Here is a 21,582-nt window from a genome sequence, read left to right as displayed (position 1 = left end):
CCAGGCAGCTTAATAAATGGTTGCTTTCTACAGAAGAAACAAGCTCTCAAACTGTTACCTAAAAACTTCTCTTCTGAGGAGAAGCATTATGCTTCGAAACGACTGGAATAAAGAACTTCCATAAATCCCTCACATTGTATTGTTCATTGTTTTCCTTGTTTTAAATTAGTCAATCAATCTATATACACCATTATACATTGTTCTACTATCAGTAGTTTTTCTCTTGTAAGTATTTTATTATATCGAAAAGTCTCTGTTTAAAGAATCTTTATATATTTCTTGGATCCCCTTATATATATATATATATATATATATATATATATATGTGTGTGTGTGTGTGTGTGTGTGTGTGTGTGTGTGTGTGTGTATATATATATATGGAATTTGCCAATTGGGCAAACATATGGGAATTGATTGCAGAGAAGAAGGCAAGTAGGGTAATGTTTCAGAAGATAGAGAAGTATTTTGAAAAAGCATCAGTTAGAGACGATTTTTTTAAAGTTGAGCAAGAACAGAAATGTTCCAGGAAAACGGACAAATATGGAAAATGTATGTAAATATGTAATTTATTTGTAGTGAGATTTTTTTTTCGAAAAAACAAATGGAAGCAACTTCTAATCAAATACATTTCATTTTAAGAATGTCTCATCCACTAATGACATGCACGAAATTGGCTTGCAAGGTAGACAAGTCTCTTATTAAGGTTTCGTTTGGTAGGGATATTGTTGGTAGTTTGGTGGTTGGTGCGACACCGCGCCATCCCCTGTAGCTGTATATTGCATTGTGTTATTGGGCGGGTATTGGTACTGGACTGTCGTATTACCCGGTACTGTAGTAATAATCTGTTGAGGTGGCGCTTGGACAATCACTGTTGTATGCTGAAAATAGAAATTAAATTAAAGATGACTAACAAATAAACACGATTGCGTAAAGGATGTATGTTATTTCCCTGTAAGCTGAAGAGGTGATTTATTGTCATATACAAGGTGTCAGATTTTAAACTTAAACTTATATATATATATATATATATATATATATATATATATATATATATACAAAAAGTTATATATTTTGTCATTTATTCTCTATATTGCTCTGTAATTACATTGAACTCCTTAAATAAGGATTGATATATAAGAATATATATTTCTTCAGAAATATGTATATATAATTATACCTATTAATTTGACAACGCTGCGATACACACTTCGCGACAAGCACGAGAATACTTTTATTCAAATAATATAGAATGTTAGATCATCCAGCATGTTCTCCGGACCTCACTCCCATTGAAAATCTTTGGGGATGGATGGCAAAAGAAGTGTTCAAGGATGGAACGCAGTATGATTCGATAAAGGAACTTTCTGATTCAGTTTTCAGTACATGGGATAAAATTCCTTCGAAACTGATAAAAACTTAGTCGCAAGCATGCCGAAGAGAATTGTTGAAGTAATTCGTAATAATGGAGGCTATACTAAATACTGAGACACTTTTTTAGTAATTTATAATTGCCTTTTGTTAGATAAATTATCAGTGGTCTTACCATTTTGACACGGTTAAAATGTTTTTTTTTTAATAATTATTAGATCAGGGTTAAGGTTTCGAATGAAGCAGATTTCATTTTTTTCTCCATCATATTTTCCCTTTTGGCAATGGTTTCAACCATTTGTTTGATTAAAAATTCGATAATATACATAAACGCTTAATTTCTTAAGTGGTCTTATGATTTAGACCAGGACTGTATATATATATATATATATATATATATATATATATATATAAAATGGGTTAATAAATTCCAACGAAAGAAAGATGTATATTTAAATAAGGGAGTAGCACCCCCACCCTTACTTCAGAAGAGCCAGTCCCCCCTCCCTACGCATACACATTAGTAACGACCTCGGACCACAGCCGCCTTCCTAAGAAAGCAAATGACCCCAAAATATACACATTCCCAAACCAATAAAAGCAAACACACACACGCGCACACGCGCACACACACACATAAACACACACGCACACACACACACACACACACACCCTGCCCCACCCTAAAGGAAAAGAAAAAACACATTAGCAGAAAGAAATTGCGACTGACCGACTACAGCCAGGTCAAAATCTCCCTTGACAAAAAAAAAAAAAAAAAAAAAGCATACCAATGTATAATAAACACTTACAAGCCTCTACCCCTTGGAAAAACTTCAAACTAACGAAAATCGCCATTTTTACACATTTGAAAATAATTTCTGACGAGGACGCATCAGACCGTCTGAAACGTACGTAAACGATTTCAATAACTTAAAAACATTATTACAATGATCCAAACATAATTCTCAATGAAAAACCAAGACACGAAATAATAAAATAATGTTAAAAAATACACATTGTTGGTGACTACTCCCTTATTTAAATATATATATATATATATATATATATATTCGTAGTCCTGCCAGATGCTTTAAATTTAATAGTTTCCATGGTGAAACAACATTGATTGAGTCCAAATTGGAATTTTAAAAAATCCATGCCCAAGTCAGTTCCGTGTAGTAAACCAATCGAAAACTTTTGGGGCATATTAGACAGGAACATTTGCTAAGAGAACATGGAAGCTCTTTTCTAAGCTCGAATTTCAAGCATTGCTGCGCCAGGCATGGCAAAAAATTCCTCAAGATGATATTCGTCAACCGAGTATTGTGCCTAGAAAGACCCTAGCATTAAAAACAACAAGTGGGAATGTCAACTATTAGTTATTAAATTTGTGACCATTTATTTTGGATTTTGTTCTATAAATTACGTTTATTGAAATAAATTGTTTCTTGTGGCGTCTATTCTTTTTTATCTATGTATATAATTATCCAGAAGTGTAAGCCATGTTTAGTTTCAGAACAGTTTCCGATAGTTCGTTGTTCTAAACAAGTCTTGAGACGTGACTGGTTTGCAGTAGACAGAACAGCTTCCGATGGTTTGTTGTTACACATAAGTCCTGAGAGGTGACTGGTTTGCAGTAGACAGTTCCACAGAGCAAAATATTCTTACCGTATCGAGACGGAAAAAACATGCGAAATTGCCACAGAAAAGGGTTAATATTTATAGAGCAATTCTGGTTTCTGATTGGTTGGTAGCAGAACGTGAATTAATTCGATTCGTCAGTTCCTAGAAACATCGTTTATAAATAGAATCGCCCGACTGCGTGGGATCATGCCCCATTATAAACCTTTTATGATGGAATGTGTCTCCTAGCGGCTTCGGCTGCAACGAGACAGCGTAGTACAAGTCAAGGATTCGTCACTTGACACTCAGCCCAACAGGTGAGGGGCCGGGAACCGGCCCAGCACCTGTTGGACTGAGGTACACCACCTGGGTAATACCTAGGAGGTCCACCCTCTCAGGCCTTGCCACTGGGCTTCCCGGTGGGGCAAGTTTATTGCTTGCTGCCTGAGGCACCCCCACCGGGGAATTCCGACGGGGTTACTCAGGCAATTTTTAAAATTGCAGGAGTGCCCCTCCTTTAGGGGAGCCTGCGGGTCCCCATTTTCCGGCCTTGTCCCACATATTGCTGATGTGCGCAGCAGTTAAATATATACCGCATTCTGAATTTCTCATGATGGGATGTGTCTCCTAGCGGCTTCGGCTGCAGGAAGACAGGGTAGTAGTACTCGTCAAGGATCCGTTCTTGACACTCAGCCCGACAGATGAGGGGCCGGGAACTGGCCCAGCACCTGTTGGACTGAGGTACACTGCCTGGCTAACACCTAGGGAGTCCACCCTCTCAGGCCTTACCATTGGGCTTTCCGGTGGAGTAAGTTTATCGCTTACTGTCTGAAGCGCCCCTACCGGGGAATGCTGATGGTGTTACTCAGCCAATTTTTACAATTGCAGGAGTGCCCCTCTTTTAGGGGAGCCTGCTGGTTTCCGGTCTCGTGCAACATTTTGCTGAGGTTGGCAGCAAATAAATCTCTACCCCATTCTGAATAAAAAATATTCCAACATCCCCCTATTTTTTATAATGGTGAAGTCCCTTGTGTTTGCTCTGCTCAAAAATAAATATATATTGTTTTATATTCAATTATATATAACAAAAATTAGAAATCATTTGGATCTTAGAATTTAGCATGTAAAAATTGTGTTCCAATGTCAAAACAGATATATGTGTACAGAGAAGACAAATAAAAGTAATGGAAGGTATTTTAACCTTTAAAAGGGGTTGGATATGTGAAAAAGAAGCCATTTCTTAAATTTGATTATTATGCAGTTTTGTAAAAAAAAAGAAAAGAGAAAACACATATAAATAAATATACATAAAAATAAACATACATAGAATCGCCCGACTGCGACTTTCTTAAATTTGATTATTATGCAGTTTTGTAAAAAAAAAGAAAAGAGAAAACACATATAAATAAATATACATAAAAATAAACATACATGCAAAATGTACCCGTTGAAAGAGTTTTGTGTTTTGTTTTGTTTTGTTTTTGTTTTGTTTTTTTGTTAATTAAAACAGTGCAAAAAATAGGACATTTTTGAAAAATATGAAATAAAACTAATGTGCACAAAAAATAAAGGTCAATTGTAATTTCTGCGCGCCTTAAAATAAGCTTGCAAAAAGTATTTTGTCGAAAAGTAAAATTACAAAGAAGAGGTTTTTAAAAAAGTGACTTTTAAAAAAAATGTGTGTTTTATTTCATCAAAAGTATTAGTAACGCATTAGTAGGTTAAAGTGTTAATACAAATAAAATGGATACAGTTTATATATATACATATATATATATACATATATATATATATATATATATATATATATATATATATATATATATATATACATACAGGGTCGTGAAAACAAATTATTCAGTCGAATCCCCCAACAAGTTTAGAGAAAAAACGCTTTAACTTTATTCTTGTTGAGGGTTTCGTGAATACATCAGCGATATTTTGTTCTGGTGATATGTAATTCAAAATAATGGATTCCTTTTTAACCTTGTTTTTTTATGAAATGACATTTTATATCTATATGCTTAGATCTTTGGTTGATTATAATGTTCTGTGCTAAGACTATACTGGATTGATTATCACAATTATTTACTACGGGGCTTTTAGTTAATACTGACTCTAAAATAGTCTTTAAGATATTTTTAACGTAGAATTCTTCCTGGTTCGTGTGTGTGATCGCGATAAATTCTGCTTCAATCTGTTGCTTTTTAGATATCCATGAAATAATAGGCCCATTTTCTGAGAGTCTGAAACAATATCCAGATATACTTTTTCGATCTTCGTCGTTTCCCCAATCTGAATCCGAACACCCTTCTAATTTTAGGTGATTTCTTGCTTTTCTAAATACTAACTTATGTTCTTTAGTTCCTTTTGAATAACGCAGGACTTGTTTAGCTCTGTTTAAATCCTTCATTGTCGGTCCTGATAATTTTTGTGACAGTTTTGTTACTGTATAACTTATGTCGATCTGGTCGCAGTCATTAAGTATACAAGACTACCTATAATTTCGCGGTATTGCTTATCATTTATTATTTCAGATTCTGTGTATATATTTTATTAATATCATTTTCGACCGGTGTAGAGCGTTTATTGCACTCTCCCATTCCAAATTTTAATAGTATTTTGTCGATGTATCTCTATTTATTCATCGTAACAAGTGCTTTGAGTAAATTCTATCCCCAAAAACCAAGATATTTTGTTAAGATCGGTCATTTTGAATCTCTTACGTAATTTGTTCTTAACATTGGTTAACATTATGTCACAATTTGATGCGATTAAAATATCATCGACCCACAAAACCAAAATCAGTAGTTTATCGTCTTTGTGTGGGGTCTATAGCGCATTGTCTAAATTGTTGTTTAATAATATAATCATGAAATACTGTATTCCAACACTGACCACTCTGCTTTAGATCGTATAATGACTTGTTAAGTCGCCACACGCTATTTTTATTTTTCATTATAAATCCCTCTGGAGGGGTAATATAAATTTCACAATCTATTGGGCCATTCAAATAAGCATTTTTTACGTCCATTTGATGGATGTTTAGGTCATATTGCGATGCGATTTGCAGTAAAATTCTGATTGTCCTTAGGTGTGTGTTTGGTGAAAACGTAGAAAAATATTCTATACCGTAAATCTGAGAGTACCCTTTAGCAACAAATCTAGCTTTGTACTGTTCTACGCCTAATGCTGTAGTCTTTTTTGTAAAGACCCATCTTGTAGAAATAACATGTTTATCTTTTGAGAGAGGCACTACCGTGTAGGTATCATTTTCGGTTAAGACATCTATTTCTTTTTTCATGGCAATTTTCCATTCATTACAATGTTCTGAATTAATTGCTTCGTTAAAGCTTTTTTTGGCGTATTTTCCATTGAATAGCAATAGTCGATTTGATAATCTTTTATATTGTCGACCACAAAAAAATCGAGTCGCCTTCTATTTCTTTTGGGATATCTTTCGCGTTTATCATCATCATCATCATCATCACCATCATCATCACCATCATCATCATCATGGATACACTTGCCTCCGTCATTTTTATTGTCTTCGTTTAATTATTTGAGGGAATATAATTTCATCTTCTTCATATGATGGGTTTTCGTCTGGAAAATTGAACGTGTCTGTGAATTTTACACATCGGATTCTTTTTATTTTATTTTTCTTTGGAAAAATACTAAACTGGCTGGGCTGTTTTTATCGCATCCAAGAAATATACCTCCGTCGGCTTTAATATTCAATTTACTCTTTTTATCTATATATGAGAAGCCAGTTGAACCAAATATATGCATTCTGCTTAAATTTGTTTTTTTTTTACCACAGAAAGATTAATATAGAGTTTTAGATAGTGTCTTGTTAAAACACATGTTGCGTATATAGGCTGCCGCCATAAGTGCGTACGTCCAGAGGTTTTGGGGGAGTTTTGATTCAATGAGTAGGCATCTTGCCATTTCAAAAAGTGTCCACCACGCTCTTGCAGCAGTCCCGTTTTGGTGTGGCGATCTAGGAGCTGATTTTTCATGCCTGATATGATGGTTAATTAGTAAAAGTTCAAAGTCTTTATTGGTGAATTCCGTACCGTTGTCAGAACGAATACACGTGACTTCACCGAAGGGAGTCATGTCAGCTAGATATTTTTAGTTGCTAGCAGGGTATCAGATTTGTTCTTTAAAATGTAAACCATTATTAAACTTGAATGGTCATTTTCGAAATTCAACACATATCTATAATGTTCTCTGGACATCGGTTCCACGGGACCATTCAAGTCACAATGCACATTTGATAGGATTTTTTGGCCTTCTTGTCTGGTATCTTGCTTTGATAGTTTGTCATTTTCCCTTGCGTACAGACGTCGCAGTTTAAGTTTTTTATGTTTGTATTTTCATTCCATCAACTACAGTCGGCAACTTTTTGATATCAGGAATATTGCAGTGTCCAAGAATTTTATGCCATGTCTGTAGATCATGGCAGGCGGTTTTCGATGGGACTACGCTATTCAAATAATATAGTCATCCATTTTCTTTAGTGTCGAATAGAGTTCCATTCGGGTATACCAGTTTTGATTTATTGGGGCTAAAGTTTATAGTTGCACCTTGTTTTGTGGCAGCTTGTACAGAAAATATATTTTGTTTACATTTTGGGATTAGAAGAGTGTTTTCTAGAATACAGAAACACAGTTCACCTTTATTGTTCTTTAGCGAGATTTTAGCATCGCCTCTTTTCAAAACGATATCATTTACTCGACTCCCGGCAGCTAGTTCTACAAAATGATTTTGTGGCTTAAAGTTGGGGTCAAAATTGATAAAATTCGATTCGTTTGTAATCACATGTGCCGTGGCCCCACATTCGACAAGAAAATTATTATTGTTGTTGACGCATCAAACGTACACGAAAATAAAAATGTGTGTTCGCTAACAGAGCTCTCCACATTTTTAATGGAGTCGCCATTTTGAGTCCTGTATCTACATTGGAAACTCTTGTGATTAGGTCGTCCACAATTATAGCAAATAATTTTTGTACTTTTCTTAGGAGAAAAATTGTTTTTGGCAAAGTTGCGTTTTTTATTCCTGGCATGGGTATAATTTAACTTTGGTGTTTTTATGTGTGTATTTTTAAATTTCATATTTGTGGATTCGTCTTTTTTCTGTGATCATTTTTTATTTTCTCTGTAACTTCTGAGTGCTACCTTGAATTGGCTAAAAGTCCTGGGTTTTTCTTTTTGCGTTATCACAGTGGTAAATGGCTCGAAATCACTCGGTAATCCCTTAAGGATCATTGAAATTAACAGACTGTCACTTATAACTTCACCAGACACTTTTAAAAAAAATTGCAGCCGTTTCGGCTCATATAATATAATCAGTAATAGTTTCAGCTTCGATTCGTTTTAGAGAGGTCAGTTCAGTGTATAAAGAAATAATTTTGGGTTTTCCTTTCGATAAATAATGCTCTCTCAATATGTTCAATGCTTTGCAGCCGTCGTCCAGGGCTTCTCTCATTACCAGTGATAGACTTCGGTCATCTAAACACTGTATTAATTCCGCAAAAACAGTTGCGTTCTTTTCAATGAAGTCGGGATCGTTTCTGTTTTCAGGTTGTGTTTGAAGAACTTTGTGTAGCTTTTGGATTCGTAGATATCCTAGAAATTTAACTTGCCACAATTCGAATTTTGATTCGGATCCATCGAAATAAAGACGCACGCTGGACCCATAACCTCCAGAAGGGGAAGCCATGTTTAGTTTCAGAACAGTTTCCGATGGTTCGTTGTTCTAAACAAGTCCTGAGAGGTGACTGGTTTGCAGTAAACAGTTCCACAGAGCAAAATATTCTTACCGTATCGAGACGGAAAAAAACATGCGAAATTGCTACCGAAAAGGTGTAATATTTATAGGGCAATTCTGGTTTCTGATTGGTTGGTAGCAGAACGTGAATTAATTCGATTCGTCAGTTCCTATTAGCATCGTTTATAAATAGAATCGCCCGACTGTGTGGGATCATACCCCATTTTGAATCTCTCATGATGGGATGTGTCTCCTAGCGGCTTCGGCTGCGGGGAGACAGGGTAGTAGTACTCGTCAAGTATCCGTTCTTTACACCCAGCCCAACAGGTGAGGGGCCGGGAACCGGTCCAGCACCCGTCGAACTGAGGTACACCGCCTGGGTAATACCTAGGAGGTCCACCCACCCAGGCCTTGCGACTGGGCTTTCGGTGGAGTAAGTGCATTGCTTACTGCCTAAGGCGCCCCGACCGGGGAATGCTGACGGGGTTACTCAGGCAATTTTTACAATTGCAGGAGTGCCCCTCCTTAGTTCCCCACTTCCCGGCCTTGTGCCAAATATTGCTGACGTGGGAAGCAATTTAAATAAATACCCCATTCTTCATCAATTGACTTGTGCGGTGCATTATTTTATAAACGATTTCTCTCCTTTCTGTCCTTTTCCTTATATTTCTATTATCGTTGGGGTTTTTTTCTACACGACGGTTTTTTCCTGCTTTTTCTTACTGTTATTTTTAACAGTTTTGTGGACTATTTTCTTAACCATGTTTTTTTTTTTTTTTTTACGGCCCGACTATGGCCGCTTCTGCGAGCAAGACGCCCATCGTCATCGACACGATGGAATCGAAAAACGTCACACCTTCTATGGCAAACATCTGGACTAAACTCCCCAAAATTAACATCAATGTTAAAGACTTCATTGAAAAGGCAAAACAATGCCTGGAACGCGTCACCGAATCAGGATTGATTATTAACTTATCAAGGTTGGAGGAAATCCAAAAAAAGTGCCTTACACTATTTGTAGTGGACCGAAAGACGAAAAAAGTCATAAGAGCAAGCACAGACATCGTCATCAATCTTTTGGCTTCAGCAGGATTCAGACCCTCGCGCGTTGTAAAGTGTACGGGTTATAATACTTGAAGTGTACTTTTCAATTGAGCAGAAGAATGCTTAACCATCTCACAAAAAGAAATAATCACGCAGACTCATCGGACAACACTTGGGAATGACAACTTCTACAAGCGTTCCCAAGCCTCCTACCGACGAAATGACCACAAATCCAGACGAAATCCTCAGAGGAGAAACCTGGGAAAAAACTCCTGGACGCCTGAGCCTCGATCAGATGAAGGAACAGACAATGCTCAAGAACGACCCCGAAAAGGAAAAATATGTCAAAATTGTCAACCTAAAAAAGAAATTGGACTCTCAACGGCAATCTCCCAAATCCCCATGTAAACCCCCTTCTCCGAAACCAAGCCCCAAATCTATAACCAACCCTATCATCCAGTCTCCTACAAAGCCAAAAACTCGACAAGGTATGGCATAAGGGTCTACTTCACAAGATTTCCAGCTACGGTATAACTGGAAATGTTTTCTCAATCATTAAATCATTTCTCTCTGATAGGCTCATAAGAGTAGTGGTAGATGGACAAAAATCGGAGGCCTGCAATATAAATTCTGGAGTCCCTCAGGGGTCAATCCTAGGCCCAACTCTCTTCCTGATCTACATCAATGACCTCCCTAAACACATACTTAAATCATTCGTTGACATCTATGCTGATGACACGACCATCTACGGCAACACATCAAAGGCTGTAAATGATAAAGTTCTCTCTGATTCTCTCTCCTCTGATCTCGAGCGCGTGGGGGACGATGTGGCTGGTTACCTTTAATGCATCCAAAACCAAAGTCCTATCCTTACATCATCAACGCTCTGATCCCCATCTGGCATCAATTGTGATGGATGGCTCTCGTCTGGGTGAGGCCCCGTGTTTTGACAAGCTTCTGGGTTTGACCTTTACTCCTGATCTGAAATGGAACACGTACATCAAGTCTGTTGCCAAGGTCGCTGGAAAGATGGTGGGATCCTTCTACCGCTCCAGAAGATATCTCAATACTGATGCAATTCTCTATCTATATAAAAGCCAAGTACGTCCAAGGATGGAATACTGTTGCCATATCTGGGCAGGAGCTGCTAAAAACAGCCTATCCTGCCTTGACAGAGTACAAAATAGACTTCGTGGCTTAGTGGGGGATGTCCTTTTCTCTACCCTACAACCTCTCTCCCACAGAAGAGACGTTGCGAGCCTATCCTTGTTTTATCGTTATTTCCATGGCAGGTTCTCGTCTGAACTCCAATCTCTGGTCCCCTCTCGCCAATCTTTCACGAAAAACACCCGTCTAGCCGAATCCACTGTGAAAAATTTCCCCCACTTTTTATCTGTGCCTAGATCAAAACGTGGATTCCATGAACAAAGCTTCTTTCTTAGAACTGCACGCCTGTGGAACTCTGTTCCGTCTGCCTGCTTCCCACCGGATTACAACTTGGGTGTGTTCAAGTCCAATGTTAATAAATTCCTAATGAACCGCCCCCTTAAGTAAACACTTCATCAAATCTCCACACTAACGTAATGTACTTGCAATAACCCTTATCCCTGAGTGGCTTCCGGGCCTTGATAAGTTGTGATCACTGTGTAAAAAGAAACTCCCTCCCCTTTCAGAATGCCTCCTCCATTCACAATTCCGGTCCCTCACAAACAGCCAAAGCCCTTTAAAAAAACACAAACCATCCTCTCCTATTCCATCCACCTCTCCGACCCCTCACAATACTCCTCCTGCATCTCCTACAAAACCCCCTTCTAACACACACACTGCTATGGACACAGACATTACCCCCTCGCTTGAACACAAGAAAAAGACCCTCTACCTCCCTGGCAAAGATATTTGCATCTTAAATCAAGTCGGCATAAATAACCACAAAAATTTTAAGGGAACAGATCTCGCAAAGCTAATTGAGTTCAGGGAGGTAGGGGGGAAACTAATAGATATCCCTACTAACTTTCCGAACTCAAAAAGAATATTAACAGTCATTCGAAAAAGAGAAGAGGCTAAGGACCTTTGGCAAATGTTAGAAGAGGTAAACAAAGCCTTCAATCTTTCCCCTCCTCTTGTTGTTTTTAAAGATTCGGACATAAAAAGCCTTAAAAATGTTGTGTTGAGAGGGCTCCGGTAAAAATGCACTACTCCTTGTATAGGATAGCAAAACTAACCTATCCTTTGCATGTCGGTGGTATCTCTCATGACGGACATCGATACTACGATGGGTGCATATACCCTCACGAGAGCCGCCGATGTTCGTTTCTGGTTCTGCAATCATGGATCTCAAGCTTGCTAGTGTGAATGTCCGAGGGCTATGGGCCGACTCGCGAAAATGGCGCTTGAGTTAGGACCTGCAGCACCTCGGAGTGGATATTTGCTGTGTGCAGGAAACCCGTTTATTCCTGGCGACCATTTACGTGCGCTAAGTCCTTTAGGGATTACTCAGCGTACTTTAATTCTCACTCAAGAGGGATTCCCTGGCTAGTTAAAAGATCCCTAGATGCGTCGTGTGACCCGTGCTACATGGACTCCGAAGGAAAGGCTATGTGTTTTGGATGTTACCATAAAGGGTAGGGCGTTTTGTCTTATTGGGGTTTATGCGCTCAATAGCCACGTTCAGCTGGCTGCCTTCTTTCGGCGAATCGAGCAGTTCATGGATACTTCTCGAACGGTTATCTTAGCGGGAGACTGGAACGCGGTCCTGGATCCCGAGTTAGATCGATTTGGGTTAACTTTTAGGGGAACTAACAGAGATCGGGGTGCTGTTTTATTTCGTGAATTTGCGGATAAGTTTCATCTTATCGACAAATTCCGAAATGAAGAGCCCCGTGACTTAGTGCGGTCTTGGACAGGTAGACGCGGCTCCGGTCCGGTACAGCTCTCGAACTATATCGACCGGTTCTTAGTTAGGCGAGTCGGCGTAGGAGTATTGAATTTTCCAAGTTTCATAATATAGTCTACTCGGATCACAGACTTGTCCGTGTACGGGTAAACTTAGATAGGTAAACTTAGACAGGTAAAGTACTCCGCCTATGCCGACGACGTAACTGTGCTTGTAACGAGCAGTGCTGAGATTAGTGTCGTCGGTGCAGAAATCAGATTGTATGAAACGGTAACAAGGGCCAAAATTAACTGCGACAAGTCTTCAGGTTTGCGCATCGGTGCCTGGAGAGGTATGCCCCTTCAGGATCCCTTTAGTTGGAGTGACAGGCTTGCAAAATATTCGGCGTCTTGTTTGGTCCTGACCTCCAGCTCGAGAAAAATTGGTCGGTGGTTCTGAAAGCAATTCGATCCGAAGCTGCACTGTGGATCAGTAGAAACATTTCATTAAAGGAGAGAGCGGAGGTGTGTAATACCCACATCTATCTAATCTTTATTTATCGTCTATCAGTGCTTCCAATCCCGTCAGATACACTGCTATACTTGCAGAGGGCTCTTTTAAACTTTTTTATTGCATGGAAGGGCTCCTATGGTCTGTCATGATTTCTGCTATCTACATCCTTATGAAGGCGGAGGCACACCGGTTACCCCGAGGTGAATGCCCGTTCTACCGCGAATGCCGGCGCGCGCTGAAGTTCCTCTTATGAGTAAAGGAAAGCCTCTCCAACGCTTTCCTGTTGTCCCAGAAGGCATTATATCGGGTGTTAGTGATGGGATCCGTAAGGGATCTTATTGGTGAGGGGCTCCCTTTGAAGGGGCAGCTCCGCTCAATCTGCCCTTGGGCACCTGGGTCGGGATGCCTCACTAACGACGAGGCATCCTTGACCTGGCTGGTAATTCAGGATGCTCTCTGGGTCGGTAAGAGACTTCACTCAGCTGGTTTGGCGGTTTCGCCTATTTGTAAGCGGTGCGGGGATGAGGTCGAGACTTTATGTCACGCCTTCGTCTATTGTCGCATCGTGGTGCCGCTGATTGAGTTTGTTACAGGTCTCATGGTCCGCATACTGAACATATCGTCGTTAACTTTGGTTCCTATCAATGTATGTAGTAATTGGGCTCCGACAATTGATAGGCTTAGAAAAGAATTGTATTTGACCTTGCTAGCAGTGATGAGAGGTGTTATCTGGAACAAACGCATGAGAGTGGTCTACGGATCTGAGGACTTCGCTCCTCTCGACCTTATACGAATCTTCCGTTATCATTTGAAGAGTCGTATCAAGACCGAGAGAGTTAGACTCTCTTCATCAGACTTTTTTGAAAGGTGAGTATCAGTTGCGCGTGTGTGTCGGGTGAGAGAAGCAAGTCTTGACTGGTTCTTGTATGTTCCTTAGGAAAAGAATTTTGGGTAGCAGAAACGAACGTCAGCTCTGACTCGTTTTTAGTCCAGAGTAGGTCACGGTTAAGGCAAGAGTAGGCCCAATTTTGGGGCTCCTGTTCATGACCTAACTAGTACGTGATAGAGATCATTAGGCCCTTTTTAAGTTTGTCCCGTTTTGTCTTGTTTGTTTTTGTTTTAGCCCCATTCCCCTCCCCAATTAGGTGATAGATCGCTTGATTCGCCAGAGATGCGGGTTCCCTTTCGAAGTTTTCGTAAGAGGTGTTTTAAATAAAGCGTTCGGACCCGCATCACCTTTTCGTCTGGCAAATCAGCGCAGCTGCCACACTTTAGCAATGAAGGGGGGGGGGGTCTTTTTGTCATTGTAAATACTTTATTTTAATTTTGTATTATAAAATGTTTATATCCCAAACCTCCACTTTTTCTTATGGGTTTTAATTAGTTTATCATTGTATGATGTTCTTATGGTGACTGGCGAAGTATTTATACGCTGATGGATGTATAGTATGAATGTGGTATTGTGGTGAAAGTAGAGTGACAGTAGGAACTAGTTAGGTTAGATTAGTTAGCATTAGACAGAGAAGACCGTCCTTACCCCTCCCCCATGTTCGGCCTTGTGCCAAGTTTTTCTGAAAATTTTTGTATTTTTCTGAAAATAAATATATACCCCATTCTGAATCAAAAATATTGCAACAAATTATATTTTCGTCATCCTGCCGGGTCCATTTAATAGCGTCCACTGTAAATGATGAAAAGTATTAATGGAGATAAAAACGACATTACTTACTGGGATTGTGGAAGAACAACAACAACAAATCGAGGAGGATACAATGGCCAGAATGAATTCGAGGACTGTGATTGCAACTCCAGCAGCTCCGATAGGGGAATAATCCTCCAATATTCCCTGTTCAAAAAAGAAGTTAGAAAAACAAAATGATCACCAAATATAAAGGCTAAAATCATTCGAGGACGAAAATTAATGAAATAGAATGATTATATAAAGTGCGTGCATATGATGGAGAATATTACGCTTAACAGTTTCGCTTGCTTTGTGAAATCGAGTCATAAAGAATTGGAACAAAATATCAAATAGTTCACTGCTTCCTTCGTTATTATTAATGCTAATGTTAAAAAACGCAAAAAATGGATGTACAAGGTTGAAGGATAAGAGTGTTGCCTTAAAGAAAACAACACTACAGTTTCACATTAAAACCTTTATTTAAAAAAAAAACAATTGAGGTAACTTCATTATGTAGTAGAGCTGACATCTCATCAATGTAGCCGCCTTCAGCCTCAATCATCGCCTCGGGACGGGTCTGGAGTTTGAAGTATGCAGCATGCACAAGCGACGGCGGGTGCCAGGCGAATACTAGTCAGATGACGGCGGTCAGATTGTCTTCTGTGTTATGGGAGGTCATATCGATGCTGTTCTCGACGTATTAGCAAAAGAAGTAGTCCAGCGGGATCAGGTTGGAGAAAAAAGGGGGCAGTTAGAGAAGAGTACAAAGTCGTAGAACTCCTACTGAAGCCACGCCTGGGTCTTATTAAGCCGACTTTGAAGATGTGGAGTGGCATGATGTGGTGCTCACATAAAACCACACCAAAGACCATATACGTTGTCGGAAACTTTGTTTTAATTACCCCGGGCACGCCCCTGTTTATTTTAGCAATTCAACGAAGCATTTTGAAGGTACTGGCAATCGTCCTGTTCTCACAATTTTGATCAGTAGAGAGCATGAGTTGTACAGCGGCACATCTCCGATCTCGCTCGTTGAACATTGTATCACTTTCAAACATGATAGAAGGCTCCAATTGGTTGTGGGATTTGTACAGCATTGGCCATCTAGTGGATGGTCAGCAATAGAAAAAATAAAACTGTTTTTTATCAAATAGAAATGGAATCATGTCGTCTTTTCTATCGTTCCACTCTATATAAATTTGTGCTTCGTCTAAATTTGTGATGCGCTATATGCTCCCGCCAACACATTCTGAAAAAGCTATGTTCCACTTCAGTGATACACGAGGAAAGGAATTGTGATATTCTTGAAAACAAAAATAAAATCTGTTTTACTTTAACTGACTCCAATTGATCATAATTGAGCCCAATTGACAATCAAAATGACATCGAGAAATGGAGTGGACCTCAGTTCTTTAGAGAGATGGACGCAATTCTTTTCTCTTTCTTACAACCATTTCCCACATAAGAAACGCCGAGAGTCTGTTTCTGCTCTATCGTTATTTTCATGGCAAGTGCTCGTCTGAGTTACAATATAGTCCCTCCTCGTCAAACTTTCGCCAATTGGGAAAGAGGAGATATAGAAAGAAGAAACGGGTTGATGTCGCTGTATAAGAAGTTACCAGCGCATACGTTGGCACAAGTGAGTGAGCAATCAAGATAAAGAGAGAGAGAGAGAGAGACGAGAAAGGGTTGAAATGGGAGAGAGCACTAGGAAGTCCCAGAGTAAAGTGAAGCCGGTGTGGAAGAAGGAAGTTCGGGGGGGGGAGACGTAAAGGATTAGGAAGCAGAAGCTGATCCCAACAGAAAGAATTGGAGTCTTATGCATGGGTTTTACAAACCCACCCCTGGGAGATATAAGCTGGTCTGTTTGACCTGACAGTGTAAGGGGCACCGGGACGTGGAGTATTCCACAAGATATGAGCAACCACCCTGCTCGTTGGGATCAAACAGTGGTAAATTTAGGCAGTTTGAACATGAGATCAGATTGTGTAGACCAGTATGGACCCGGAAACTAGGAACCACTACCCCAAATTATAGTGTACCGCCCTGGGCTAGAGGAAAGAACCAGGCAGACGCCAATAAGCTGCCCCGCCAACAGTAAATGTCGGAGTGACCCCAGTAAAGTCGAGAGCAATGGTTTGGTGACGGAGGGTATTTCTCTGTCAATTGCCGCTTTGCAAGGCTCGTCACATGAGGAGAAGCTGTCCTTCCAAGGGACAACCTCGTCGGAAATAGTATCCGAACTGAGATACACCCTCCGAACTACGTAATGAGACCCAGGATAATATGGAAAAAGATGGGTCCCAAGAAGGCTTGTTAGTTGCCGGCCCCTATGTTCATGGTGGCTAGATACAGAGGGGGAACTCCACTTAGAGAAGGAAAAGGAGCCCAGGTGTTCTCTCTTTTTACTTAAAAAAGAAGCTCACCTGTAGTGCAGTAGTGTGGAGGGGGGCACACAAGTGAAGGCTGTAATTAATACTGTGGCATCAATATCACTGTTGGGGGCCGAAGTGTATCAAGAGTTGGTGGGACAGAGACGATTGATTCTGTCAGATATAGTGACCAGTCACACCGATTGGAGCGAGTAATATGGCTACACCTGCAGGTGGTGTTTGGGATGATTTCCCCTGTACGTCACACACGAGTTGTATAGCGAATGGATTTGGGGGAAGATTGGCTCAGATAAAAAGTAGTAAAACTAAGTTTGGATTCTGCTATTTTGATCATAGAGAGGGTGGAGATTTCCCTCGGAAGTGATATGGGTGACAGGCTGTCCATAGTGGCAAACACGGACATGAAGCATTTCCACAGGATTGCAATGTCCTGTGTGGGTAGAATAGACACAGAAAAGAAATTGAAAGGAGGACTAGTTCGGGTATTGTCTGTAAAGAGGTACACGGACACCTTGAGAAAAATTGGTGGTCCAGGTGTCGGAGACGATCCCTGTGTTTGTACCCAACACGTTGAGTAGGACAATACGTAAAAGGGAAGGAGAAGAATTAGCCTATCTAGTAGGAACCGAAACAAATAAGTGAGAGGAGAAGAGTAAGAAGAAGCCAGAGTATATGGGATCGGATAGTGAATCAAAATGGGAGGAAAGGGCCGGTTGGTTTATCCCTCCAGTCAACGAGGAGTTACGAGAAAAAGATGAAATTCCCCTCGCCTAATTACGGGGAAAATTGAGAAAAGGAGAAAAACGAGGTGGAAGAATTGCCTCTAAAGCTAAGGCTGGGAGGGGGGCGAACCGCTCCATAGTACAAGGTCCTGGATATGACCTTAAACTATATCCAGTGGTGAGACCCCAGTTTGCAGGCTTTGGGGAGTGTGGAGCCACCCTTTAATTGCCATTGCTCCCAGGTCCACTCTGACCCGGAGTGGTAGTACCTGTTAGGGTCCCAACTATGGATTAAATAGAAATCGACTTGAAAACAATAAATATATTCTATTAAAAAAAATTTCTTCAAAATCTTTGGATTCAGCATTAAATAACCTGAAAAGGGTGGATATGCCGTAAAACAAAAACAACCAATCATCCACAGTACAAGAGTAGGAGGAAAAGGAACTTATAATTAGGTTTATACGGCTCCCTGAGATGGGCAACGGTGCATTCGTGTCTTCGTCATGTGTATGGAAGGGCCACATGCATGTACGAGGTCTGGTAGATGTGGTGCATGCTGCTTCTTGGATGTTGCTATGGAGTGAAGGATTTAATAGGGATACATAAATAAATGATTAGATAGGATACATAAATTACATCTACTCTTAGAAAAAAATGGTGATGAAAGGCACCGATAGTAATTTAGTAGGAGATAAAGAAGTTGTCATCGAAATAATTTAACAATGATGAAATAAATGTGAAAAGAGAAATTCAATACAGATAATGAGAGACATATAAACCATAGCGACTGATATTATTTTGATTTGAAAAAAAAAAAAAAGAAAAAAGGAGGAAAAGAAAGAAATTTACCCGTCTCTCTCATCAATAAAACAGTGATAATGCTTGGGTGTTTCTTGATTTTTTTTTAAGCAAAGAAAAAAACAAGAGAATTGTTTTATTATGTTAAAATTTGTATGAAAATGTATTTTAGAAAAAAAATTTTTAGATGACGACTGATGACGCGTGTGATTGTGTTGTGTAGCATTCTCACCTTTGATCTTTAAAGACTGCATAATTTCTTTAGAAAGGTTTCGAGGATGATCGCAAGGCATAGGAAATTAAGAATTTGAACATTTTCTAGTGGCCAGAGAGCCCTTGATTACATTTTGAGGGGTCCAACACTCGATGGAGTAAAAGTGTTGCCACAGGGACTTAGCGTTAGCTCAGGTTTTCCTGCCCGCGTGTGCGACCTTGTCCCTGCTGGATTACACTTATGACTGTGGTGAATTTTGAAAGGGAGATGATGAAATATATAAGAAAACAGATGATGATGATGATGATGATGATGATGATGATGATGATGATGATGATGATGATGATGATGATTAAAAAATGAAGTAAATATATTTACTAAAAGGGTAATCGCAACCACGCGTCCATACAGTCCATATGCTACCAGACAAAAGACACAAGCTGACAAAATGGCGGTCACCATATAAGCGATCTTCTGCAAAAGCAAGAAAAGATAAATGGATTAGTAAGAAGTAATCGAGTAGGCACTAATATTATTATTACGACTAATAAAATCTAATATATAAACGGCTATATCTCTCTCTGTCGGTTTGTCTGTCCGTCTCGATATTTTTAAACTCTATCTCCACCGAAACTAAAAGTCGCAGAGCGGCGCTAGGAGTTTCAAATTATTGCTTTTTGATTTGTTATTGTTTTTTTTTTACAGGCACTTCATTTATGGTTCTTTAAAATTATTTTAAGGGGTCAAAAATTGGTCAAATTAAAAATATCATTAAACAATTTGTACATTCATCTTAGCCAATTTTTTTTTTAATTTTTAATCGGTTTCTATATACGCGTCAAGTTCGTACAATGAAAACGTTACCAGCTTTGAATGTTCTGGTTTCGATTAAAACTGATGGCACCTAAATAGTTTATTTTTAACTTTTGAAATCACGACTCTATAATAATCTATATATATAAAAGTGAAAATGTATGTATGTATGTATGTATGTATGTGTGTTCGCTTTTTCTCTATGTCTACAAAAGGCTTTTTTCACCGTGATTCTCGGTTGGCTCGCTCCTTCTTAAAACCTTTTATATGCTGTCTAAATAATAACATCTACGACTAAGGAACTCGGGTCGCAGCTATCTTTAATTTACCCGACTTTTACAAGCTATTTTCGAAATATTTTTTGATCGCCGCCTAGCGGGGAAAACAGAAACTGGCTTCCAGCGCAAAACTAGGTCAAACATCCGGCGATTTTCTCGCACCTGCTAATTTTACTTTATAAACGTCAACTTAACACACTTATCAATTCATCTGTTCCCGTGGTCGAGATGGTTAGGTCGCAGGGTTTTTTCCATTTCCTTTCCACCTCCGCGTCAAAGGTTCAGGATTCAAGCCTACCTTTCTACTAACACTTTTTTTTTTCCTTTAAACCTCCAAACACCCGGCCAACGATTTTTTCTTTTTAACAGGGTTGTTTTGATCTACCCCTTACCACCAACACACACCTCCAAACACTCGGGCAACGCCGGGTACCTCCGCTAGTCTATATATATAAAAGCGAAAATGTGTGTATGTATGTATGCATGTTTGTATGTATGTATGTATGTGTGTTTGTGTGTCCGCTAAAAGCTTTCGACAGACACAACAAAAATTCAAAAACTTGGTATCATATTCAACCTCCATCCTTCGCCCGAAAAATATCGAAAATTGGCCAAAAACGTTAATTTTTTCATCCCGAAATCGTCAATTTTCGACAGGGGGGGGTGACAAAAACTGTCCTCTCGTGACGATGACCGGTTCTACGCATGCGTCAGATGACGTCATGACCTGATTTACTTTAAATAGTTGACGAACTGACTAAATTTCATCTACTTCGCGTTAGCTCACTTGGTTAGCGCGTTCGGTCATTATCTAAACGTTTTGGGTTTGAATCGTGGTGTGAGATGGCTTTTCTTTTTTTTTTTCGATTTTTTAAATTTAAATATTGAACCTGTGTTATTTAAGCCATTTTTCACGCAACGTTCGTTTTTCTGAGTTTTTTTATTTCGCTTATTCTTAGGTTTTCATTAACACGCCCACCCCTGACCACACACCCAAAAACATCCGGGTACCCACCGATTTTTTAAATTTTAATATCGAAACAGGCTTATTTAAGCCATTTTTCACTTTTTTTTGGGGGGGGAGGGGTTATTTTTCAGAAGTTTTAACGTTCGTTTTTCTGTTTTCTTTTTTGTTTTTGTTTTTTAGACTTTTAGCATCCTTCGTTTGCCTTACGTTAGTTTTTTTTGTGTTATTTGTTTCAATAACCCCCCCCCCATCGCCCGCTTTATTTTTCAGATAAGTTTTAACGTTCGTTTTTCGGTTTTCTTTTTTGACTTCGCTTATTCTTAGGTTTTCATTAACACCCTCACCCACGCCCACCACACACACCTCCAAAAACTCGGGCAGCGCCGGGTACCCCCCCCCCTGCTACGTTAGTTTTTTTTTCGATTTTTTACCTGACGTTAGTTTTTTTGTGTTTTTTTTTTCGATTTTTTAAAGTTTTTTATTACTCCCACCCCATCGCCCGAGTACACACACCT

At 39.3% G+C, this 21,582-nt stretch overlaps 1 protein-coding gene across 2 annotated transcripts in view; it reads right to left on the bottom strand.

Annotated features, from left to right (window-relative positions):
- Window positions 1-548: 548 nt before the first annotated feature.
- LOC145256272 (uncharacterized) overlaps window positions 549-21,582 on the bottom strand; it is a 126,363-nt gene continuing 105,329 nt past the window's right edge. For both annotated transcript variants that reach the window (XM_080114952.1, XM_080114951.1), the window contains exons 4-6: window positions 19,388-19,483; window positions 14,928-15,044; window positions 549-878 (exon numbers count right to left, since the gene is read on the bottom strand). In XM_080114952.1, the coding sequence (XP_079971078.1) occupies window positions 699-878; window positions 14,928-15,044; window positions 19,388-19,483 (393 nt within the window). In that variant the 3' untranslated portion in view covers window positions 549-698. The remainder of the gene's footprint in view (window positions 879-14,927; window positions 15,045-19,387; window positions 19,484-21,582) is intronic.

The sequence above is a fragment of the Euprymna scolopes genome, chromosome 32, assembly GCF_053919585.1.
Source record: "Euprymna scolopes isolate OS-2025 chromosome 32, ASM5391958v1, whole genome shotgun sequence".
Classification (NCBI taxonomy): Eukaryota; Metazoa; Mollusca; class Cephalopoda; order Sepiida; family Sepiolidae; genus Euprymna; species Euprymna scolopes.
The sequence above is the reverse complement of the archived record's forward strand: the minus strand, read 5'-3'. Positions and strand labels throughout refer to the sequence as shown.